Source organism: Ursus americanus, chromosome 2, assembly GCF_024610735.1.
Source record: "Ursus americanus isolate L20-20 chromosome 2, mUrsAme1.1.p, whole genome shotgun sequence".
In the NCBI taxonomy this organism is placed as follows: Eukaryota; Metazoa; Chordata; class Mammalia; order Carnivora; family Ursidae; genus Ursus; species Ursus americanus.
Genome location: NC_142128.1, coordinates 78416406 through 78443389, shown reverse-complemented (window position 1 = coordinate 78443389; position 26984 = coordinate 78416406). Strand labels below are relative to the sequence as shown.

Below are 26984 nucleotides of genomic sequence, written 5' to 3'. Positions count from 1 at the left end.
AAATAATTATTTTCACCCTACTAATATTCGACAAGAAATCAGTATTTATCCTTGGGGGAAAAAATTCTTGCCTTAATAAAATGAACTTGAATTCTTACTACATTTTGTGTAAGAAGGGTATTAGGTGATTTGTTATCTGTGATCTTTTTTATACTCAACAAATCTGTTTTACTAGTGGTAAATTAAGGTCTAGAAAGTCTTAAATAGCATGCCCAATGCCATGCAATGAGTTAACGGCTGATGTGGGACAAATATTGAAGGCTGGTAATTCTTAATTCCACCTTATGATTCTAAATCTTAAACTTATGACGGCCTCACGATATTTTAAACCAACCATGGTCTGAGTCCTAAATCTAAGTATCAAATACATTGCTATCACATGGAGCACCATGCTTAAAAAAGCAACAAATAACATGTTAGACACATTTATGAAAAAGGGCAGAGAAGACTACCCTCAAAAAATATATTCATGGACTATTTGATAAAGTCAGGGTAGAAGAGCAAAGGGTGGTAGTAAATAAATGTCATGCTCTAAAACTGAATTTTGCAGACAGTTTTCAGCATGATTTTTCTATGTTTCACTTTTCACTGTCAGCTGTGAGCTGTTTCCAAGTGTGAAATCGCCTAAGAGAGGAAGCAAAGCTGTCATTTGACATCTGGGAGCGTGGAGATTGGACTGCAGTAAAAAGCAGTTTGGATTTCTTCAATTTACACATATATTCACCTCTAAATTCTCAAGTCTGAAAAGTATTCAACGAGAAATATCAATGTAAATTTCAAGCACTTATAAAGGCTCATAATGGAGTGGAAAATAAAGGTGAAGGACACACAGTGATAGGATACCGTATCAACTCGTGAAGACCAGAATAAGAACCTGAAGTGATTATATTAGCATAATAACGAACATACAAACAATTTTACGCACTTGCCTTAGATTGCATATTAAACTTTCAAATATAGTCTTTTGTATTTTATATGCTTACTATTATAGGTTGTTTTCTAACTGCTTTTTTTTGATGAAGAGTCAAAAGACTGTTAAGAAAAAAAAATAATTTCTTGACATTTTATTTTTCCTTTATACTTAAAATGCTATAACAAAAATTTATTCGTTATGAAAATTAATAGTTATGATGATATAGCACATAAAATCCTCTGTGTGTGTGTGTGTGTGTATGCACACAAATATAGAAATAAAATCAGAGTAACTATAAGGAAGTCCTCTGGAGAAGAATAATCAATTTACTCCAATTTTTATTCTATAACCTCTCAAAACGAAAAATAGAACAACCTGTCTTAAAGTCTCTTAATAAAGTATCTAAAAGTTTCCTAATACTGAAACTAGACAGTGTTATGTTTATATTGTCACACTATACAATCTATTCCCACTTTGGGGTCTATTTCTTTGCTCTTTCTCTTCCTGAACTCTGTCCTGTGTTTCTCTGGTATGAAAGGAACCCATTTACCATGAATGAAGTTTATTTAAAATAAAACCTTTCTAGAGAATCATGCTAGATAATCTAAGGATACAAAGTGAACCTAAAAGGAATGGCTTCTACTTTGAAAACAGGGCTGGGTTTGATCAGTGAATTCGTATTCTCAAGACCCTCTTGATCGGCCTGCAGCTGCAGCCATTTACTTGCTGGCTTTTTCACAGATGTAGACAGAGAAAGCTCCACGGGTTTTGTCTTTTTGTTATTGGACTTGCTTTCTTTAATATAAAAAAGTGGGAACTTTTTAAGAAAGTTCTTCGTGTTGTTGTAGAAACTCGTGAACATCAGATATCCTCGGTAGTATACATTGTTGAAATGACTATGACTTTTTAAAATCTGAGATCGCAAAGTTGGCAGAAGCTATACTTCAATAACAGAAGGTGATCATTTGCATTTCAAAATTTATCTATCTTGCTTTTCCCCTCAATTAGACCAAAACATGTTGATTCACAGGTTTCTGTGTGTGTGTTGTTTCTTTTTTAAACTTATTTATAGAGCAGAATAATGGCCCCCCTGCTAGTTTGGCATGTACTCAAGTTTCTGTCCATGTAAATCGAATCTGTTACTGGAAATTTTTCTCAAAATATAAAGGCACATCACCCACAAGATGAAAAGATACACTGCTGATATTATAAAGTACAGGGCAGGTGGATCATGTTTTTAGGACAAATATGTGATAAGGATTCCCAGGAGGGAGGAGGGGTCGGGGTAGAGGTTGCATGCTGTTTAAACAGAAGTGGATCGTTCTCATCATAATCTTATGACAACTTTACCTTCTAACCAAACATCAGCTGCTTAACATGCTTTACTTTAGAGTTACTTGGACAATAATACTAAGGTTAGAGTTGGAAAACGGAAAGGCAGAAGGGATGTGGGAGAGAATGACTGCAACCCTGTAGTGTTTCTAAGGGCAGACCAAAAAATGACTAAGTACTCTCTGCCCCCATGTGTTAATGGATTTGTGACTTTTAAGCATTGAAATAATAGCATATTAGCATTGCTCCTACCCTTTGAGAAGAAGGGGGAAAGCCTACTTATACTTTTTATCAGTAGCACCGCTATTTACCTTTGAAACAAACAGTAATTTACAATTTTTGGTCCCAATTCCCCTTGCATTATAAGCAAGGAGCGGGAGAACACAGACTTACCTGAGTTCTGTAACTCTCTGGGTTTATGATCATCTACATTACAACACTAGCTTTACTTTTCAGTGAAGGCCATTCCTGGTTTTGTTTTTCCCCCGTTGATAAAACAAATTAATAGGCCCAAAGAATAGAAGAGACTTTCCATATTGTTCAATGCATGCCATAATGCTAGAACACTTCTGCAACTCACAAAGCTTGAAAGTACAATTCTTTCATGCAAATAATGAAAACAAAGCCCTTCTTCAGATGACAGCTTTTTTCAAATGTTAGTGAAGGGCAACCTGGAAGATGACAACAAAAATCCATTAATGGTAGACTGCCACCTGCTGGTAAACTATGAGAATCGTGATTTCCGGAGAAAAGCTTAAGGAAAATTTGGAAACTGATCTGGATTAAACTCTGTATTTCAGGACACAAAATTAAAAATATGTATGTTGATGAATGTAGTAGAGCTTCATTCCACACATATTAAAATTCTCAGGATGTCAACGTGCTATGAATGTTAAAGTAAACATGACTATACGTTGAAGAAACAATCTGCTAGAATGCCAAAGGACGACCCTATAGTTTTCGATGACAGAGTGAAAATAAAAATAGGAAATAAGGAGTCAGTTATAAACATTAAACAATGTCTCATAAACATTTGGTTTTGATGGGAGGTTTATACTGCACTTCACTTCTGGATTTAACAGATTTCATTTCAAAGAACTCCGGGATTTAATTTTGAGCCTAAAACCTCCAAATTCATTACAATTAATAATGTACTATGTACAATGGTACCTAAAATGTTATTTATCAAATTAGAAAAGTGGGTGAGTATAAAAAAAGAACCAGATAACCATAATAAAGTGATTGCACTATGAAATTATTTTTGTTATCCCATTAACTAAGTCATACTAATAAGGCTTCAAAAAACAGCATGATACTATCTATTTGAGAGAAACAAAAAATGTAGGCATGCTCTATTGCCCCTAGGAAGAAATAAAATCAAACACCCCTAATGTGAGGGAAGGAAGTGGAAAGGAAAGAGTATAACAGTAAGAAAAAAATCCAAATCATTGTTTTCATGAAATAGTTTTAGGGTATTTGCTTCGCAGGTTGAAAAACTTCGCTATTCCCCAATACAGAAATAATTCTTAACAATGAAGGTTGTAACTAAAAACAATAAAGCTCTTTCAGTCCTAATTATAATCATTTCCCATTATGCAGGGAAGCAATGTTAGCATCAATAATACACTGGTTACTTGGAAGCATTAAATACTGTATTAATCAACAACTAAGCAGATCATGTCAACATAATCAGCTTGAACCTCCTTTGAAAGCTAGTGGGGTGACAAGTGAAGCAACTTTGGGCATCCAAAGAGGCTGAAAGCTAGGCAAAAGGTGAACGAACTTTGGATTCAAATATGGCCCCGTCTGCACTGACAGAGAGAGACACTAACTCAAATCCAATTCAGATGCTTCAATGACCTGTAATTATCCGCAAAGGATCTAACACACCCCAGAAATAAATCTCTAATTTTTAAAAAACAAAGACAATATAGTAAGAGCAAGAGAAACCTGTTGTGTCAAATACTTGGCTAAACTGGCTATTTTAAACCAAGAAGAACACACTTCCTAAAATGTCTCAGATATAGAAACACTCTAAAATCTGCTCTCCAGCGCCAGCCTGGCTCATCACTCAAAGTCACAATATCGCATTTTTTTTTAATTCCACATTTTATCCTTGGGAATTTTACCCCTTTTGTCGGCTACCTCTCCTATATTAATAAAACCATCCATTTAAAGAAGTTAGGGGTATTTAAAGGTCCTTCTAAACACTAAGAAGTTACATTTCTAAGACAGAATTCACTGCCAGTTCTAAAAGAAGTACAAACCTGTTTAACAACAACAAATACACACACACACACTCTCTCTCTCTCTCTCTCTATTGGAATATATAATGGTTTTATCCCCAAATTTTCTTTTTTGAAGGATTAGAGATCCTCAAATGCAACACATATGTGAACTGAGAGTGAAAAATACAACTTCTATAAAGAAAAAAGAGCTGCTGAACTACTTTTTCAAGTGAAACATTTTAGGAGATTGCTCTAACCTGGGGCACAGTACATTCTCTCTATGGCATCGCTGTCACAGGAATCTTCAACCTCACTCCACCTGCTAAAATACGTTAGCTGAATGTGTCCTAAAAACAAAACGACAGGAGAAATCAAAACATTTTTCTCTTCCATTTTCTGCAGAAGTGAACTGTAATTACTCCTTTTGTAGCTAAAAACAGTATCATTAAGAATAATGGCATCATTAAGTACTAGAAGCTATTACTGGGGGTGAATTTGCCGCACTGATAATGAAGCTCTAGACAGGAAATGAAGATACTAATTACAAGATAAAACGCCTACTCAGTTAATTGGAAGCAACAGCGAATAAAAAGAAATGCATTTGCAAAAGTTCCTGACCTCTATCATTCAATAAGATGTTGTTTGGGTTCAAATCGCGGCACACAATTCCCTCTCTATGTAAAGCATCAAGGGCTACCACCATTTCAGCTGCCCATCTTTGAATGCAGCCCTCGGGGATGTAAAACCTGGAGTTTAGTGCTAATTTTTTATCAAGGTCCTCAAAAATCTGATGTATTTCCTTGTCTCCTTCGAGTGCTAATCCACTCTCTCCCTTAGTCTCTGGGTCTCTCTGAAATAAAGTCAGTTCCTCTTTAGCCAAATCCTCAGTTTGATCTGTAAACAGCAATACTTCTTCAGTTTTTAAAGTGTCTGTGTTTACGTTATATTCATTAGCACCTGAGAGTGGCTTAGAAATAGGGAATAAACTTTCTTCCGTGTTGTTTGCAGTTACTGCCGACTCTACCACTCTAAGTCCTGGGAGCTTAGAATCCGAGCTGTGTAACAAAGACACGTCTCCTGAACTACTATGATCAGCAGCTGCTACAAATAACATCCCCAGATCCCCCTGTGCATTGTGTTTCTCTGCTATACTCGGGGATTTAGGTCTAGAGGGATCACTCAATTCCTCTGTGCCTTTTTCTTCACTTGTTTGGCATTGTTCAGTACTAAGCCTGAGGCATAAAACATCCGGGGCTTCCAACAGTTTACTCTCAATCATGCCTATATTTGTCTGTGTAAACTTAGTAGGTCCCACTGCTGCACCATCTTTGGTTGGCTCCAGTTCACCAGGTAGATTTACAAGAAGATCAGGCCTTCCATCCTCAGTGCCAATGACATCGTCGAAAGCAGCATCTTTAAAAGAAATAACTGGGACAGAGTCATCTGAGCCCCTGCTAATGGTGTCCTGGGCTATAAACTCTACCTTGCTTTCACCAGCACTGAAACTCCTGGAAGTGCTGTCTCCATCTGGAAGAGTGAAAAATGGTTTCAAAGGCTCTGACTTTAGACTATACAATTTCTCTCCAAAATCAAGGCCTAGCAGTTCACTAGTGCTATCCTTACTATCTATCCTAAAGAATTCCATGGGGCTGTTTTTAGATCTACTAAGGGAATCTGATGTCCTCGGAGAACTAACTGTTTCTCCATCATCATCTCCAGCAAAGAACTTCAGCTCCTGAGCTATCTGCTGGGTGCTGGGGCTGTCGCTGTCAGCAGCAAGGTGCGCTGGGAAGCTTTCAATAACTTTGGTATCAACACCATTCCCTCCAATCTTCATGAAAGGCTCCTCATTCAATGACCCTGGTTCAATCTTTTCTTGACCATATTCATTGCATAATGTCAAATAACTAGTAGTACATTCTTCTTCTGAACTTGAGCCAGAATCTGGCCATTTTGGAGAGCTATCTTGGCCTTCTTCGTCTTGGTTGCTATCATCTTGAGAGCTCGGAGTAAGACTAGTCTTCAAAGGCAGAACTTGAAGCATGGTTCCACCATCACTTCCTCTGGATTCAAAGCTGCTGCTGTCCTGAGGACTAGAAGTTGGCTGTTGCAGGTGAACTTTAGTAAGTGTAGATTTTTTCACTTCCCCGATGTCAAAGCTTTCTTCAGGGCTTCTGTTTAGAAACTTACTGATATATGACCAGAGTTTGCCACCTGTGAACAAGTATAACCAAAAAAATTTTTAAGATCCCCAAAATAATTGTTACTTATTGAAGCCCTCAGAAAAACAAAGAGTATTCTAATAATCAACCAAAAGCAAGTCAATGATACCCATTAATATCGAGTATACTATAAAACAAGCATTTTAATGAAATGCTTTATTATTGCTGACTGTTGAGTATAGTTTTAAACATACCTCCTGATATCAATTATCTTTTAAATGACAACCTATTTCTCCCTTTGAAATTAGTTTAACAAAATACTAATATGAAATCCCACAGCTAGAACACTGCTTTAAATATGATTTAGCTGTTGAAACATCTGACTATGTTCTGAGCTGTTTATGCAATAATTTTTTGAAGCATGGCCCCTTGGCCAAGTGGAAATACATAAATAAGGGCTGCTTAAAACTGTATATACTATAGGGGGTAAAAATCAACAGTATTACTCCATTTTGAAAATGCCCAGTCCAAGATTACAGGGGCGATATGGCATCTGGTGTATAATTATGCCACTGTAAATGACATTAATAACATCTCTCCCATTCCCCTCCCGCATATACATCATATATGGTAGAAGACCAAGTAAAGCAATTGAGGAAAATTAATTGGGCAGTCATTAATGAGGCTGGCTATTGTAATTCTGGTTCTTTATTCTGATATATATGAGAAACCTACAGAAAAGTAAAATCATAAAAATCAATTTCATAGAAATCAAATGAACACAAAGAAATCCGATGTTTTACCAGCAATACTTGTTAGTTATTTCACCTTATTTTTCTTTTGTGTTATATTAACCATTAAAAACTCAACCTGTTTTGCTCATTAGAATCTTTGAATAAATAACTGTTAAGTATCAAAAACCCACCAAAGCTTTACGGTATTACAAGAAGAATAGCTAAATTTGATCTAGAAATCTTATAAACAATAATTGCACATGCATACTTTGTGAAGATATAACTGTAGCTTCCAAAAATGGGAAATAATGTGTTAAAAATGAATCCCTCTATTAACAAAGAGAAGGCAATTTTTTTTTCCCAGCACATTTTTAATATCCTTATTAAGCATCCTATACACCAAGGGTAACAATGTTAAAGAGAAATAATCTCCGACAGTCAATCATATGTATAAAAAGGTCAGTGGAAGCATCCAAAAAAATCTTTCTGTACTTGGCATTTCATTTAGAGGAACTCAGTAAATACAAAAAGCACCCCCAGTACTGTGCCTACTATAAAGTAAATGTATAATAAAGGATAGCCGTCATAATATTAATCCTAAATTACTCAGACATCTTGTCTCCCTCCCTAACTCCCCAGTTAACAGTCTTCTCCCATTTTGATAATAATTAGTAGTATTGGACATCATGGTGTTTAACTTTTCCCTTTCATTTTTCTTAGCTAACTTTCTGTCCTCACTAGATTATACTTAGTGTTTCATACGTCCCCATATTCAAATAAAATTTAAGGTTCATATACAGCTATGCACTGATTCCATCTTTTTCCCATCTTTTGACAACAACAGCCACATTCCTCTTATCACAAATACGTCGATGTGACACAGGAACAATAAAGCCTGAACCTGGAGCTGGGATTCTTGTATGCAATCCAACTGAAACAATGTGTGTTGTTTTCCATTTTCCTAGATGGGGACTACTGTGAGGACAGGACCATCTTTTTCATCTTTCTGTATCTACTGCCTAAACAGTGTGCAGGACATAACAGGCATTCAGTCAGTGCTGCTTTAACTCAGATGATAACTCATCAGAATGAGATGTGCCAACACAAAGTAGACAGTCTTTGCAGTTGCAAAGTTCCAGTAACACCAAGAAACTGTACCCAGTAAAGTTCTAAGAAAAGTTTCATTCATTCTTAGGCAAATTTCACCTGGATGAAATCTAAATCTAAAATTCAATGTGCTTAAATTCTTCCTTTTTCCCCCCAGATCACTTCCTCTTTCTGACATCCAAGCCACTCTGGCAAAAAAGCTTTGGACCAAGCTTCGATTATTTTTTCTCCCTTGTTCTTTTGGACAAGTTTTCAAGTCTTATAGGTTATGTCCATAATGTTTCATGCAGTCTTCCTCTTCTATGATTCCTTTGGCCAGTCTGCTTCTTGGACTAATTTATAGCTACAACTAGATCCCTGCTTTAACTCCTTTCTGTATCATTCTATCACACTAATTGCTGCCCAATTAATCTTCCATTTTAGCTCAGATCTTATATTATTTCTCCATTCAAGAACCCAAATCGGGGCGCCTGGGTGGCTCAGTCATTAAGCGTCTGCCTTCGGCTCAGGGCGTGATCCTGGTGTTCTGGGATCGAACCCCGCATCAGGCTCCTCTGCTGATAGCCTGCTTCTTCCTCTCCCACTCCCCCTGCTTGTGTTCCCTCTCTCGCTGGCTGTCTCTCTCTCTGTCAAATAAATAAAATCTTTAAAAAAAAAAAAAAAAAGAACCCAAATCCCCTCCACCTACTGAATGACATAGGTGCCAACCCCACAAAGGCATCGAACCACTCACTAACACAATGTGTCAAACTATGAGTTGGTCCTCCCCTTCAACTCACCAAATAATCACCGGAATAGGATTTTTCCAAATATAACCTATGCTGGCCTTTTGCTCAAACTACACCTACCACTTAAAGAATTTTTTTTTCTTACTAGTTTCTCCAATATCTACTTGTCAAAATCCTAATCATTCTTGACAGTCCCTCAGAATTTGTTTTCTTTTACCAATTTTTTTGACATCCCATCAGTGGATTCCGATTCTCTGAATCTTTTGTATCACTTAGTCCCTCTTACAACATTTAAAATATTCTGTTTCATATTAATATTACTTTTATGCTTTTATACTTTTACCATCTCCTTTACCAGACTGCAGGGTCTTTATAACTACAAGGAGAGGATTCTGCCTAGCGTATAAAATAATATGTATTAAATAAATATTTATTAAATCTGGTTGTAAAAAGATGACATCTTTCCAAGTATTTTGAAAAACTTTTAAGAATAAGGGTCTATAAATATTAATAATATCATTATTTTGGGTCATGTTTTCTTCCTGCTTTAAAACAAATATATGGTTTCACATGGTTTCAAAAAAATTAAATACAGCAAAGAACAGAAGAGAAAAATTCAAAATAATACAAATCACCTATAACCACTATTAACTATAGGCGCCTGGGTGGCTCAGTCGGTTAAGCATTCGACTCTTGATTTTGGCTCAGGTCATGATCTCGTGGGTCGTGGGATCCAGCCCCATATTGGGCTCCACACTCAGCAGGAAGTCTGCTTGGAATTCTCTCTCTCCCCTCTGCCCTGACCCCCATTTGCACGTGTGCATTCGCATGCTCTCTCCCTTCTCTCAAATAAATGGATAAATCTTTTTTTTAAAAAACACTGTTATTTGTACATTTATTTTCAAACTTTTTATTTGTGACTAACATCACCTCATAAACATTTTCTAATTTTCATGAGACTATGAACTTCAATGGTTATATAAGCATATCCATGTGACAGATATTATGAGGTGTTTAAATGTTCATCTATTGTTGGACATTTATATTGTTTCCAATCCTTTACTATTAGAATTGAAATATGTACTTTTACATGGAAGTACTTGATATCCCTGATAACTTCATTAGGACGGAATCCCAGAAATAAAAATACTAGATCAAAAAGCATGAATATATTTAATGCTTCTGATACATGTTATGAGACTGCTTTACAGAAAGTTTGTACCCGAATCCACTCCTATAAGCAATGTGTATTAATGCCATCTTCAGAGCACTTGCCTATATTGGATGTTAGCAAGCTGACCAATTTGATTAGTCAAATATGGCATCTCCCTTAATTTCCGTTCTTCTGGTTATTACATAGAATTTTTAAATATGATGGCTGACACTTTCTTTATGACATTTTTTCCTAACCTAAACAAGTACCCTAAAGGGAATTGTAAAAACTCTGCATTTTTCAAGAGAGAATGAAACTATTTTAGCCCTTCTCCATTATTCATTGGGTGCCCAGTTAAATTTAATGTTTGATATGCAACTATGGAAACAAAATTTTGGTCCTATCCCATACTTTTTTTCAACTACAAAATCATGAAAATCACAAAACTTACAAGAACACATTATTTCCTTTGAAATTTCTCACCCACAAAAGCTGAGTGTGTTTTACTCTCTATCAAATTAAGATCAGGCCTAATGGACAAACCTACATAAATGTCAATATTATTATTGTAACATTAAAAACATTATCCTTAAAAAAAAAACCCTGTTATTGCTAAACCTCAAAATATAAGTAGAAAATACCTAACATATTTATAATTTTTAACACTTTAGAAATATAAATGACACCTTTGTAAGCCTCACTGAAGCATATAAAACTTGGAGATACCAGCTATTTTAAGCTATGAAATAGCAATTCATAAAGTTTAATAAAAACTCTTTGTCTCTCATTAAATTTTAATTTATTGGTTTTCTGAATGATTGTAAAGAATATTTGTTAAATTTCTTGAGCAGAATTAGGACTTGACTTTAATATGTATGATAAAATACTGCTGGAACAATGATCAAAGTCATTTTTTTTGAACCAGCAGTTCTATGTCAAGAAATTCATGCTATAAATAGTTCTCAAAAAAGAAAACAGAATTACACAAAGATACATAGGACAAAGTACTAGAAACAATTTAAACACCAATTAATAAGGGAGTAGTTAAATAAATTACAATACTGGTACAACCAAATATTCTTTATTCGAAACAACAAGAGCAACATTTGCAAATACTTACACGGTGTTTACCAGGTGCCAGGCACTAAGTGCTTTACATATATCAACTACTTAATCCTCACATCAACTGTATGAGGTAGATAATTATCATCCCTATTTTATAGATAAGGAAATGGAGGCACAAAAACGTTAAATACCTTGCCCAAGGTCACACAAACTAATGTAGTCTGGCTCTAGAATCCTTGTTTTTAATCACTACTGTGGTCTCTCTTAATGCAGACCTATATGTACTGACAAGGAAAGTTGTCCAAGGTATATTGTTAAGATGGAGGAAGAAAACAAGCCATACAACAATATGGAAGATCCATTTTATTAAACCAGACAGGTAGGGAGTATATGTTCACACACATTGGAAAATTTCCCCATTTTTAGAGAAAAGAACAGGGCATTAAAGTGACTAGGAAGGGAGAATTTTTATTTTTACTTTTACTTTCTATACTTCTATATATAGTTCAAATGTATTGCTTTATATATTAGTTTCATAATTGAAAAAAAACTAGTTAATAAAAAGAGAATCATTTCACCCCTTGGGTCCCCAAGTAACTTGGGGCAAAACTCTTTCCCATCCCCTGCCTATCTGGTGTGTCCACACTTGCAGGCATTCCTTCTAACCTAGACATGTCACCTTTCCTCTAACCTACTCAGGATTCAGCGATTATACACCGAGCATCTTCTATGTACCAAGTATTCTGCTACATGGTGGGATACAGGTGACGAAAATGACATAATCCCTAATCTTAGGAACTTAAAGTTTTACTAACGCACGTGGCCTGGACTGAATAAAATTTTCTTCTTACCTTTTCTTCTCCAGAGTTAAAATAAGGGATTCATTAATAGGAACAATAAACATTTTCAATCTCTCTCCTAAAATCCTGTCTGGTATAGCCAACTGCCTACTCAACACCACCTGGACATTTCAGAAGCATCTCAAACTCGCAAGTCCAAAACCGAATCCCTGATTTTTTCCTCTAAATCCACCCCTCCCGCAGCTTTCCCCATTTAGTAAATGGGAACTCCATTCTTTCAGTTCTGTGAGCCAAAAACCTTGCTGGCGTGTAAAGCAGAATCATGTCAGTTCCACCTTCAAAACAGATGCAGAATCTAATGAGCATTTCTCACCGCCTCTACCACAAATGCTCTGTGCAAGCCACAATTGTTTTCACCTGGATCACTGCAAAAACTTCCAAACTGCTCTCCTGCTTTTGCCTTTGCCCTCCTAGACTACATTTTCCACAAAGCAGCCAGAATGACCCCTATCTTGTCACTCCTCTGCTCAATATCCCTCAACCACTTCCTAGCTGTTCAGAAAAATCAAGTGTTTGGGGCACCTGAGTGGCTCAGTCGGTTAAGGGTCTGACTCTTGATTTCGGCTCAGGTCATGATCTCAGGGCTGTGAGATCCAGCCCCATACTGGGCTCCACACTGAGCCTGGAGCCTACTTGAGATTCTCTCTCTCCCACTGCCCCCTAACCCCTGCATGTGCTCTTAAAAAAAAAAAAAAAAAAAAAAATTTATATATATAAAGTTCCTAAAGTGGCCTATTAAGACCACAGAGGATCTTCCCACCTCTAAGCTCTTCCCATTCTGCTCCGGCCACAGTAACGTTGCTGTTTCTTATACCCCAAGTACACTCTTGGCTCCAAGCCTGTTTGTTCTCTCTCGCTGAGATACTCTTCCCTCGCATACCCACAATGCTCCCCCTCTCACTTCCTTCAGGTCACTGGCCAAAAGTCCCTTTCTTAATGAAGTGACCACTCTAGATAAAGTAGTAACCCCCCACCTCACCCTCTGGCATCCCCTTCTCCCTTCTTTTAACTTTTCACCATAGAACTCATCTCCATCTGACATATATTTACTTGTGTATTTGCTTACTGTCTGTTCTGCCTCTCAGTGTAAGCTCCATGTGGGTAAAGTCTTCATCAGTTTTGTTCCCGCCATGTTAGAACTAAGCCTGTATCCCAGTAAGCACCAATATATTTCTGACTAAATGAATTAAAAACGGAAAGAAAATGAGTCCAAGAGACTTACATGAATCTCGAATTGTCCTGTAAGCAGAAGGAAGCTAAAGCCACAAATCATAAATATTCAAGCATTCATATTAGAGAAAACAATTGTTCAACACTTATTTTTCAAGAATAGCTATTTACACATATAAAAGTAATGTGCGTATGATATATGCACAACTTCTAATTCATAGAGGTAACAGATACCACTAATATGTAAAAGATAGCATACTGCATACAGTTCACCTGATTGCTCAAGCTAAAGCCAAAAAATTCACCTAGATTCTTCTCTCCCTAACCTAGAATCTATCACAGGTCCCACTAAGTCTACCCTCAAAGCATAGCGGCTAGAACCCCAGAAAGCCAGGCCATCATCACCTCTTGTCTACACTATTCACTGCTAGTTTACTGTTCCTTGCCTGTTTATAATCTATTCCCTAAACAACAGCCAGAGTGATCTTTTAAAAAATGTAAATAGATCTTGCCACTGCTTTAGATATCCAATGGTTTCCCAATGCACTTGAATAAAAGCCAAAGTCCTTTTCCTGCAGTACAAGACTCCTGCCTATCTCCCCAAGAGCCTCATATACCACGACTGCCCTCACCCACTACACTCCAACCAAATGGTCTCCTTTCTTGTTCATCAGATACTGTTTTGCCTTTGATTTCCTACACTGCTCCCTGTACCTAAATGTGCTTCCCAATTACATCCAAATGGTTATTTCTTTTGTCATTTAAAACTCCTCTAAAATGTCGCCTTTCTGGAGCAGGATTCCTTGACTACCTCATCTAATGTAGTCTCCCAGTAGTTCCTTTTAAAGCTCACTGTGTTAGAGACCAGCAGTCCCTACTATTAGTCAATATTATCATGCTCTTTGGTTTTCTGTATGACTCGTCACAAGAATGTAAGTTTCAAAGAGGCAAGCTCTCTTCCTGTCTTGTTCACCAAAGAGAGTCTAGTACATAATACATGCTCAGTAAATTTGCTGAATATTAAATGAACCTACAGTCCCTATTTGCACTATAATTTAATATCTTCGTGTTATAAAATCTTCTTAAAATCAAACAGCAGACACCTGAAATCAACAGTCAAAAAGACATCCTCCCCCACCAAGTGTAAATAATCCAGGACAGATTCAATATCATGTAGCCACTCAAAGTCAGCTGTGGCCAACAATAAAGGAAAAGAAACTTGGTAAAGATAACCTAAATCTAGACATATGGCTTTCAAATAGATTATAAAGATTTTCTCAGTATTAAAGTAAAATAATGTTGAAATATCAGCCTTAAGGGGTATAAGAGAAAGTGAGAAGATGGGAGAAGAAAAGCTGAAGTGTGTTCTGGAGAAGGAAGAGAAAGAGCAGGAAGAAGCTGCAAATAGCAGAGGCAAACTAGAATCGAAAATTTGCCACAGATAATCTCCAACATGAATAATCCACACTGGGTAATAGAATATTGACTATAATTACATTCATCCTACTGACCTTGTTCTAAATTATTATGGATTATTACTACGCAAGTTATTTTGTTCCACACCAGAGGTGGCTGTATTTCGCTATCAGATGACATGACCTCTAATTCAATAATGTCTGTAATGCACTGGTATCCTCAGATAAAAGCTGTCTATAATGTCTGAACAAAGGTGAATTAGTTATCCAATTCACACACGCAATTAACTCTCTTAATACCTGAGAGACCATGGAGCCCTTCTGAATTTCCTATTAAATACTACATATGGAGGTCTTCCCTCCATCTGTAGTTATCTTGTGCTGTACTTCATAATAAACAATATTAATAGTTTATTGCCCCCATCAAAAATCTTGCATTAGTTATCATAAAAGACCTCATTCCACAAAGCAATGACTCATTTTCCTGGGAAAATGCATTAAATTCAAATGTCATGCCTATTAGTAAAACACAACAGTTCTTTATTCTCAGTAATGTAAAAATAGAAATAACACCTTCATGAAACATGGAAAATAATTTAAATTTTTTTTACTATTTTAAAAACACCTCTTAAGGCCAAAAGGCAATATTTATTATGCGGATTTATATTTATATGCTGTATTCAGTCATTCTAAATAAAAGACTATTTATTTAAATTCAGGTGTTAAAGGGCAAAAACAAATCAAAACATAGTATTTTTTTGCCACCTGTTCCCTCTACCATGAGCTGAAATTTTATAAATAGTTTGAAGGCAGAGCACCATGCCTCCACTTTGTACCCATATGTGACGCCAATGGCTGTATTCGTAAAAACCCAGATCAGAATAACTAGGTAATGTCAAATGTTAAGCAAATACCCATGCATTCTAAAAAAGGAGGTAATTAATTAATTCTTCAGGGGATGCTTTTTATTTTTGTCATCTACCATTAATGTATCCTTTTAGCAGAGAACAAAAGAACAAAATAAAATCCCTAAAATAAAACCTAGCTCTTGTAGCACACATTCACCTTAACGTGCTCATCACAGTAGCTCAATTCTAGGAGAAAGTAAGTAGTTATGTACATCTAAGAATGTTACTGTAGTTCAAATGAAATCTGCTGTTCACCTGGGTTTTCATTTTCCCTCACAACTCAAAGAGATCGAATGAGGAAACAGTTTCTTACATGTGTTTCGTATGTTTCATCTGCCCATGCAATGACAGAAGTAAACAGACGTTATCGACACTGAAAAGCTAAGTAGATGACACTCTTTGCTCTGTAAACAATTTAAACCACAAACTAACCTTCCGCGTGCTGCAGCACAAGAAATACGGACTCCTCAGAAATGATGTACTTGTGCAGACACACCATGTTGGGCACACAGCGGGGGATGATGGTCTTTCTGTTCCGGCTGTATTCACTGCTTTTCCTTAGACCCTGACAGAGAACAAAAAGGTCAGTTGTACCCTCAGTTGCCTTTGGAGCCTGCTGTGCTCTGTGTTTATCAACCAAACTAATCTATCCGAGTTACTCTGGGCTTCAGAGAAACCACTCATCTGCTGCTCTATGCCCCTCAGTCCCTGGAGGCTCTGCTGATGGCATCTGGCGTGAATCCAGAGAACGGAAGATGCCACAAAGCTGCCATTAAAATCAATTACGTGGGTCAGTGTTTTTATTAGAGATGTTCTCAAACTAAGTCATCAGGATGACACGCAGTTATTTCTCTATGACCTTTTCTTAAGTTTTATTTTACACACGTATCTATATATATATGTCTTTAATAAAGCAAGACACTGTGAGATCATTCAAATTTCGGAGACACAAAAGATATTCCTAGATTAAACAGGAGATCTGAAAATTTTATGCCAAAAAAAGTATAAAGACCACTTTAAGCCTTCTCCAAAGGAACAAGGTGAGTATAGTGTCTGGTATCAAAGCCTGGTTTAAAATCCGGGGAAATGCCAGTGATAAGGTATACGCAGAAAGAAATTTGTTTCAATATATATCAATGTAACCTACTGCCATGCTGTAAGTAAAAGTATCTGAAAAAAATATAAAACTGATCTGAAATTGATTATTTCTAGCTGCTTATGGAAATAATTAAATTAGGATATTTTAGAATATGTACTGTCACAATCCATTTCAATTCTGAAATTACAAAATCAGAAATTAGAAATTGAGTTATATAAAGAAATAGAATTGAATTTAGATTAAAAAAAAGAGAGAGAGAGAGACAGAGGACCAGGGATGTAGATAACACTTTCCCAAATACCTGAAACAGAGACTTAAAGGCAAAATTTCAGCTCTTTGGGGCTATAATCATAATCAAAGGTACAATTCTGTGCAATCTTCACAAATTATACAAAATGTATTAGAGATGTGTTTAAAGTACACACTATATATTTAAACAGCAGGGAATGAGTCTTCGACTTATCCAAACTATCACCTCCATACTCTATAACCTAAAACTCTTTTTAAATGTATGCTATAATGTATTTATCAACTGTGATAAAGAACAGAAAGTAAAATAAATATAGATCACCACAAACATAAGAGAACATCCAATCACCCAGGAAAAAATATTAAATATTTTTTCTTTCAGAAGCATAATTTGGAAAATTAATGCCTAAATTCATTAAATATACAAATTCTACTTACTTTTAAAATGAATGTCTGTTCTGTCCTTGTGTCCATTACAAGTAAAACCTACATAAAAGACATGAGTAATAACTTACTCACAGTACAATGAAACATTGACTTGTAAGTTTTTGAAACTATAAGGGTTTGGGGGTAAATGCTGGAACTGACTCCACCAAAACTGTTAATATCTAAATGGGTTTTTTTTTTTAAGCCACCAAATCACAGGATTAAAACAGTCTCTAAAGTAGGTTTTATTATAGTTTCCTCTTCTAAAAATTCCATATTTTAGAAACATTTCTATGTTTTCCTAGATTTATTTTAAAATACATTGTTTAGGGGGCGCCTGGGTGGCTCAGTGGGCTAAAGGTCTTCCTTTGGGTCAGGTTAAGATCTCAGGGTCCTGGGATTGAGCCCCGCATCAGCGCCCTGCTCAGCAGGGAGTCTGCTTCTCCCTCTCCCTCTCCCCCACTGCTTGTGCTCTCTCTCAAATAAATAAATAAAATATTTTTAAAAAATAAAATAAAATATATTGCTTAAAAGGAAAAATTATTTTACACAAAGAATTTTTCCTCATGGAACATATATGGTTAAGAAGAAGTAAAAAAAAAAAATTACAAGCATTGCTGAAGTCTCATTTTTCTTCTTAAAATCCTTGACGTAGCAATGTGGTATAATGTAATCTCAGTAACTCGGGCTCCAACTTAAGACTCCTTTTGGTACTGCTTTCTCCATCCAAGACTTATCCTAGCTCCTCTTTTTCCATTGGCAAATCCTGTCAGCTCTATGTTCCAAAATGTATCCAAAATGTGAACTCACTTGCACAGCTATTACCCTGATCCAAAGATTTACCTGGATTATAATAATGGCCTCCCAACAGATTTCTCTCCTTCCTTATTTGCTGCCCTATGGTCTACTATCTAAAGAGCAGCCAGTGTTTTCTTTTAAAAACATAAGTTCCTCCATATCATTCCTCTCATTCAGAAAAAAAAAGCCTAAGTCCAAAAAATTATCTCAAGACCATGCATGATCTCACACATCACCCCCTCAGACTACCTCCTCCCCCAACCCATCCTGATGGATAGAAGGAATGACTAGAGATACAGAATGATTCAACCATGTTACTATTTTATTATCTTTGAGACACTATAGCAGCAGTGCAAACTTTTTCTATAAAGATCCAGACAGTAAAGATTTTAGGCTTTGTCGGCCCACGCGGTCTCTGCTGGAGCTCTTCATCTCTGCCACAGCAGCACAAAAGCAGCCACTATCTGAAATGGGCCGTGTCTGGAGTATTTACACCACAGACACCTGCAAACACTGTAAACAGGGCTTTGGGTTTCCCGTCCAGAGAGCTGAGAGTCAAGGATGAAAAGATGTCAAGCTTGGGAAAACGAAAGAATGGTGAGAAGATGGGGGAGCAGCCTGAGGAGAAGACGGTAAATTCCATGTTAGACATGATGAATTTGAAGTGATGGTGACCACTTCATCTCTGAACTCCCTTACAAGTGTTTGACCAACACTAGGTAAGTCTCCATTTAAATTCAATTGAATATTCCCACAGATATCTTCTGAACTCACCCCTTCCTCTTCTCAAAGCCCTGTCCCCACTAGAAATAAAACCAAATCCTGTTTCTCCTCCTACAGTACTGAATAACGCCACCATCCATGTAACACGCCCACCACCAAAAAGCTCCCTCAGTCACTATGAGTTCTCCTGTCCCCTACCTTTATAACCAGTGACGAAGTCCACTACCTATTTCTCCTATCCACCCTCTACTCTGTTTACCTACCATGTACTAAGTGTTTACTATGTGCTATGCTTTAGCCATCAATGTTAATTCTCTCAACTACCCGATACGATAATTTTACCCTTACTACTCTAAAAGTGAAGACATGAAAACTTCATCGGCAGAAGCTATAATGGCAGATAATAACAGCATCTACCATTCATGAGAATTTCAGTGAAGTCATCTTATAAAAGTGTTGGGATAGCCACTTGTTACTATTATTGCTATGGCTGTTATTGCTGCTTCTCCTGACATGTCCCCCACCCCACCCCCAGCCCCTTATCAAGCAAGTACTCATCCTTCCATATTGAGCTCAAGTAACGCTGATTTTCTACATTCTTTGTTCTTCCACTGTATACAGTACCAACCCCTTCGATTTGATTTTTTTGTTCACATGTCTATTTCTCAACCAGATTTCAAGGTTTTTATGGGCATAGTGTAGGCAGAATAATGGTCGCCAAGGATGTTCATACCTTAATCTCCAGAACCTATGAATATGTTATGTTCCTGGCAAAAAGGACTTTGCAGATGTAATTAAGATACAGACCTTAAAACAGATTATCTTGGATTATCTGAGCGGGCTCAATCAAATCCCATGAACCCTGAAAAGCAGAGAACTATCTCTGGCCAGAAGTGGAAACACAGAAATGATATGGCAGAAGGGGAAATCAGAGAGATTTGAAGTATGAGAGGGATATGCGGTTGCTGGCGCTAAGATACAGATGCCCACATGTCACCACTGGAGATGGGCCTCTGGGAGCTCATAGGAAGCATGAGAAGGAGCAGACAGCTTCTAGAAGTAAAGACCAGTCTTTGGCTGATAGCCAGTAAGGACAGGTTCAGTCCTACCACTGCAAAGAAAAGAATTCAACCTACGACCTGAATGAACTTGGAAGTGGATTTTTCCCCAGAGCCTCCAGTAAGGAACACAGCCCTGCCAGCACCTTGATTATAGCCCAATGCAACCCATGTCAGACCTCCGGTCCAAAGAACTCTGACATAGTCAAAGAAAGACAAATACCATATGATTTCACTCAGATGTGGAATTTAAGAAACAAAACTGATGAACATAGGGGAAGGGGAAGAAAAATAAAATAACACAAAAACAGAGAGGGAGGCAAACTGTAAGAGACTCTTAACTATACAGAACTTAACTGAGGGTTACCGGAGGGAAAGGGGGTGTGGGGATGGGGTAACTGGGGGAATCAGCATTAAGGAGGGCACTTGATGTAATAAGCACTGGGTGTTATATGCAACTGATCAATCACTAAATTCCACCCCTGAAACTTATAGACTATATGTTAACTAACTTGAATTTAAATAAAATCTAGAAAAACAAAGCAAAACAAAACAAAAACCAAAGAACTCTGACATAATAAATTTAGTTGTTTTAAGATGCTAAGTTTGTGGTAATTTGTTATGACAGCAATAGAAAACTAATACAGGGCAGAAACTATATTTCTTCCAACATATAACACATCCCTCTCCCATGGTAAATGCTCAATAAACACATGTGAACAAATTTAGGTGTAAATGTTTAGAAGACAGATGTCAATATGTGAATAGAGCTTAGGAATAAGTTGGGACTAAAGATTTACATTTGAGCATTCTCCATCAAGATAATAGCTAAAAACATGAGACTGTTCCTCCAATGAAGTGCTTACTTTATACCTGGCACTATGCTGGGTTTCAAAGAATTAAATCATACAATGCATTCAACAATCCGATGAGACAGGTATTTATATTTTTTTTCCTTTGTGACTGGCTTTTTTTTTTTTTAATTAAAATACAGTTGACACAACATTTTATTAGTTTCAGGTACACAACATAGTGATTCAATAATCATATACACTATGAAATGCTCACCACAATAAGCATAGTTACCATCTGTCACCATACGAAGTTATTACAATATTATTGACTATATTCCCTGTCCTTTTCATTCCTATATTTTATTTTATAACTGGAAGTCTGTATGTCTTAATTCCCTTCACCTATTTCACCTATACCCCCTCATCACACCTCCTCTCTGGCAACCACAAATTTGTATCTCTATATTTAGGAGTCTGTTATTATTTTGTTGTTTGTTCACTTGTTTTGTTTCTTAGATTCCACATACAACTGAAATCAAATGGTATTTGTCTTTCTCTGATTTATTTCAGTTAGCATAATACCCTCTAGATCCATCCATGTTGTCATGAATGGCAAGATTTCACCCTTTTGGGGGCTAAGCAATATTCCATTGTTGTATGCGTAACCACATCTTCTTTATCCATTCATCTATAGACAGAAACTTAGGTTGCCTCCATATCTTGGTTATCACAAATAATGTTGCAATAAATATGCCGGGTGCATGTAATCTCTTCAAATTAGTGTTTCCATTTTCTTCAGATAAATACCCAGCAGTGGAATTACTGGATTGTACAGTATTTTTATTCTAATTTCTTGAGGAACCTCCATGCTGTTTTCCACAGAAGATGTACCAATTTACATTCCCCAACAGCACATGAGTGTTCCCTTTTCTCCACATCCTTACCAACACTTGTTATTTCTTATCTTTTGGATATTAGCCATTCTAACTGGTATGAGGTGATACTTCCTTGTGGTTTTGATTTACATTTTCATGATGATAAATGCCGTTGAGCATGTTTTCTTATGTCTGTTGGCCACCTATATGTCTTGGGGCAAATGTCTATTCAGGTCTTCTCCTATTTCTCAACCAGATTTTTTTTGGGGGGGGGGTGTTGTGTTGTAGGAGTTCCTTATATATTTCAGATATTAACCCCTTAACAGATACATCATTTGCAAATATCTTCTTCCATTCATTAGGCTGCCTTTTCATTTTATTCTGGGTCTCCTTCTCTGTGCATAAGCTTTTTAGTTTTATGTTGTCCCATTTGCTTATTTTTACTTTAGTCTCCCTTGCCTGAGGAGACAGATCCAAACAAATATTGCTAAGGCCGATGTCCAAGAATTTACTACTTATGTTTTCTTTCATGAGTTTTATGGTTTCAGGGCTTACATTTAGGTCTTTAATCCATTTTAAGTTTATTTTCAGGTATGGTGTAAGAATGTGGTCCAGTTTCATTCTTTTGCATGTAGCTGTCCAGTTTTCCCAACACCGTTTACTGAAGAGACTTTCTTTTCCCCATTGCATATTCTTGCCTCCTTTGTCATAGATTCATGGACCATATAAGCATGGGTTTATTTCTGGGCTCTCTATTGTGTTCTATTGATCTACTGTTCTATTGATTGTCTGTTTTTGTACCAGTACTGTACCATTTTGATTATCAGTTTGAAGTATAGTTTGAAATCTGGGATTGTGATACCTCCAGTTTTGTTCTTCTTTCTCAAGACTGCTTTGATTATTTGGGGTCTTCTAGGATTCCATACACACTTTATAATTATTTGTTCTAGTTTTGTGAAATATACTATTGGTATTTTCATAAGGACTGAACTGAAACTATAGATTTCTTTGGGTACTACGGACATTTTAACAATATTAATTCTTGTAATCCATGGGCATGGTGTATCTATCTTTCCATTTATTTGTGTTGTCTTCAATTTCTTTCATCAATGTCTTATAGTTTTCAGAGTACAGGTCTTTCACTTCTTTGGTTAAATTTATCCCTAGGTATTTCATTCTTTTTGATGCAATTGTAAATGAGATTGTTTTCTTAATCTCTCTTTCTGCTAGTGTGTTATTAGTGTACAGAAACACAACAGATGTCTGTATATTGATTCTGTATCCTGCAACCTTACTGAATTCATTTATTAGTTCTACGAGTTTCTTGGTGGAGTCATTAGCATTTCCTATATACAATGTCCTGTCATCTGCAAATAATGATTTTTACTTCTTCTTTACCAATTTTGATGCCTTTTATTTCTTATTCTTGTCTGATTGCTGTGGCCATCTAGTACTATGTTGAATTAAAATGGTAAGAGTGGACATCTTTGTCTTTTTCCTGACCTTAAAGGAAAAGCTTTCAGCTTTTTACCACTGACTATGAGGGTAGCTTTGGTTTTTTTTTAATATTTAATATATGACCTTTATTATGTTGAGGTACTTTCCCTCTATACCCAGTATGTTGAAGAGGTTGGTTTTTTTTTTTATCATGAATGGATGAATTTTGTCAAATGATTTTTCAGAAGTTGGTATATTTTTATTAACCAATTTTACAGATGAGGAAACAAACATAAAACTGTTAACCTGTCCATGCTCCCAAAGCTAAAAGTCGGTAGAGGTGAAATTTAAAACCCAGCAGTCTGGCTCCAGGGTTCTTCCTCCATTAACTATTAAGCTATATTTACATCTGAATTTGAAAATTATACATAGCTGTAGTATCAAGGGTATATAAGACAACAACTAAAAGTAGAGGGAGAAAAGTACAAAGAAAGACAGAAAATATTAAATGGTTCAGGTGTCCCGGGAAAGAGAATACTTAAGATGAGAGTGATCATCTGTCCTAAACAACAAAGAGAAGCCACTGAGAATCAATTACTGCCTAAGGCAGTTAGGAAATTGTTGGTAACTTTCAGTACTGCTGGGTGATAAGAAAATGGAGACAACTTATATAAATCTTTCAATAGAGAAGTACGCCAAAAGAAGGAAAAACACTAAAATGAAAGTTAACGGGATCATCAGGTTCAAACTACTTTCAGATAGAGTAGATCTATTCTCCCCATAATTTCCCTTTGAGCTATATTCATCACCAATGTTGAATCTCCAAAGCATGGAAACACATTCAAACAACTTGAGCCTTGAGATTTAAATTAACGTATCACATGTGCAAAAAGAGGCACTTCGGCCCTCTCTCTGCAAAGGACAGTTTAATGAACCTCAATTGAGTCTGTGAAGAAAAGTAGTGTTCCTTAAATCCTCTTTGTTTTTATACCAAGTTGCGACTCTTCTAAGCCACTCACCAGAATGCCAATCCTATTTAAATAAGATACATCTATATGATGTATTTCATTAAGTAAAAGGTATGGAAGATGTACAAAGGAAAGAATTTCATTTTCCTACCAGGAACCTCTTAATAGGCTTAACAGAATATACCTACATAAATCAGGAGTGGTATCTCTTTGCTGATCTTACTTAGCCATGAAGCATGAAGTGGATCAGATAAAAACGCCAAATTAAGATCGATAAACATGGCTGGGAAGTACTGCTCTGTTTACATTTACTTTCTTCTCCTCAAGTTTGTTTGCAACTAGACAACGTTCACATTGAGGCAATAAACACAAGAACATATGTGATTTTTTTTTAAATGTGCCCTTTGACTGTCAATTTCTCCCAAACAGGTGTTGGCTAAATGATTATAAATTGGCCTCTGGATACACCTCTTCAACTGAGCCGTACAGGGCTGGTGATAATATAATTAGACCTAAAAACATCAGGCTGGTGAATGCTTTCCATCTGTTTGGCAATAATGTTTAGTTAACAATAGTCTTTAAAAGAAGCACCTTCAACTTCAGTTCTTAAAGTTATTTATAGAGCCATTCTTAACACACCAGCACTCCTGCTAACAAGAGCTTTAGCCACTTGGAAATTATTAGCCATACGGCCGTATACAAAGAGAAACGACTGCATTTAACATCTGTATCTTTCCAAATTTACACGCTTCAACCTCATTTAAAGTCATTTCTTAATGAACAGTGCTATGGCACTGCATTAATATTATAGTTGCATGCACAAAGATCATAAGGAGCCAAACATTTTTTTAATGCCAACAGTAGGCTAATCTGTAATGAAGCTGTCAGCATAAAGGACAAAATAATAGCTTCTTTAACCCTCAAACAGAATTTGTTCATTTGTGGACTAGAACACATCAATTTAAAAACTGCTCATGGGTTTGCTCACCTTTATAAAGACAAAAATCTAATTTGGTACTAATTTGATACAATTGTCTTTCCAATAAAAGGCTCCTAAAACCATCTTTTATTTCATGATAAAACAAGTACTATAACTAAAACTGTCATGAAATAATTACCTTGGATAGCATACCTTATTGAGAGAATACAATTAATGTATTTCTCCCTTTCATTTTTCACACTCACTTATCAGCACTCTATTAGCATATGGTCTAACAGAAGAGATTATTCCATCTTTGCCTGTAGTAATACATAGAATGACTGCTTCTAACTGGGGAAAAAAGCAGACAACTTATTCCTTAAGGATCAGCCTCATCTGTTCTTCAATTCCGCCAGCACAATGAGACTTGCCCACTTGTCTTTCCTAACGGTGGTAGGAAAAGCTCCAACTGATGACGGTCTGGGTTTTTTCTGATGGTAGAATAAGGAAGGCCTGATATTTAACTAGGTACCACTTTTGAGAAGGCGGGAGGGGTGGGGAAGTATATCAAAGGCATCAAATGATGATTTCTTTTAAACATATGAAGAATAAATTTGGAGAAAAGAGAGAAATGATTAAAGACACAATCATTGCTGTGAGGAAGAGTGAAGACTTCCCTGTGGTGAGGATTAAGTGTCACTCTTAAATCTTTTTACATATTTAATTTAAATGTTGACATCCAAAGTACGAAAGTCTCTAAAAATTTCAGCTCCAATACCTTTAAAAAGAAAGATTACATGAGTAATTTGAGGGAACATCTATCTCTAATTTGGTGCCAGTTACTTCACAGGACTCCAGAACAATTAATAAAAGTTTTAAAAAATGTAAAAAAAAAAAGTCTACAGAGGTAATCATACTGGACAAACACAGCCTTTCCTTTAATGATATCACAGTACTATTCATGTTTGCTAGATATAATCTGAATGGACTTCAGTTGTGCAACTTATACTACTGGGAATTCACACATAAATAAACATAAGAGAAAAGAATAGGATCAACATAATAAAGAAGCCAGAGAAAATACAGAAGCCCAATTCTGCAAGTTGGACAGTTTTTCTCAACAGAGTTTCAGATGGATAAGATTACGCTCACTGTACTCTGTTAAAAAACAAACTTAACCACTATGAAGTTATTAACTGAACTCATCTTGGCAGCATTACAGGAGCTAATAATGTTACTCTTCTGCAGAAATGGCTTTGAACAACAAACCCAGAGCACTAAATCTTTGCTTTCCCCCCAATACCATGTGATGATAATCAAGTTATTTATATTTACTGCTAAAAACCCATCACATTTCGTATGCTTAATATTGAAACTGTATTTCCACTCTTATTTAATTCTGTATCTTAATCTCAGGAGAGATCTCATAAAATTCCAAATACCAGAAAACAAGGAACAGTCCTAGGTGACCTTTAACACCAACAACTCCCCCCACTGGGCCCTAACTTTCTCTTTCTTTGACACCACGAAATCTAGTAACGTTCCTTGTACCACTGTCCAGCAACTCCAAAGCAAAAGCTGTGGAGCCTACAGTGCTGTCCATCCGAAGTTGCACTGTCAAGAGCATCAGCAGGAACAGACTGCGTAGAGGCACTTCTCTCATGTTATGTCATTAAAACAATCTGTTCTTGATGGTCATATGCTCACAAAAGTATTTCACTGAGGAGAATTCAAATATGAAGAGTAAAATTTGACATGGATACTTGTAACCCTGGTCTAAAGGGTATTTTCATTTTACTACTATGAAGGATCTATGTTTAGCAAAGCATAAAATGTACCCCTAAGATTTAAGGAAAACAAACA

The 26984-nt window shown here is 36.4% G+C and overlaps 1 protein-coding gene across 10 annotated transcripts in view; it reads right to left on the bottom strand.

Annotated features, from left to right (window-relative positions):
* Window positions 1–26984, bottom strand: part of RPS6KC1 (ribosomal protein S6 kinase C1) — a 236120-nt gene that overhangs the window by 82761 nt on the left and 126375 nt on the right. For 8 of the 10 annotated variants that reach the window (XR_006777787.2, XR_006777785.2, XR_006777789.2 and 5 more), the window contains 4 exons: window positions 17562–17609; window positions 16208–16340; window positions 5092–6687; window positions 4731–4820 (listed from right to left, as the gene is read on the bottom strand). Coding sequence is in view for 5 of the 10 variants with exons in the window: in XM_045787882.2 (XP_045643838.1) it covers window positions 4731–4820; window positions 5092–6687; window positions 16208–16340; window positions 17562–17609 (1867 nt within the window). In the remaining 5 variants the exon portion in view is untranslated. The remainder of the gene's footprint in view (window positions 1–4730; window positions 4821–5091; window positions 6688–16207; window positions 16341–17561; window positions 17610–26984) is intronic. The other 2 variants (XR_006777786.2, XM_087858104.1) reach the window with 2 other exon arrangements.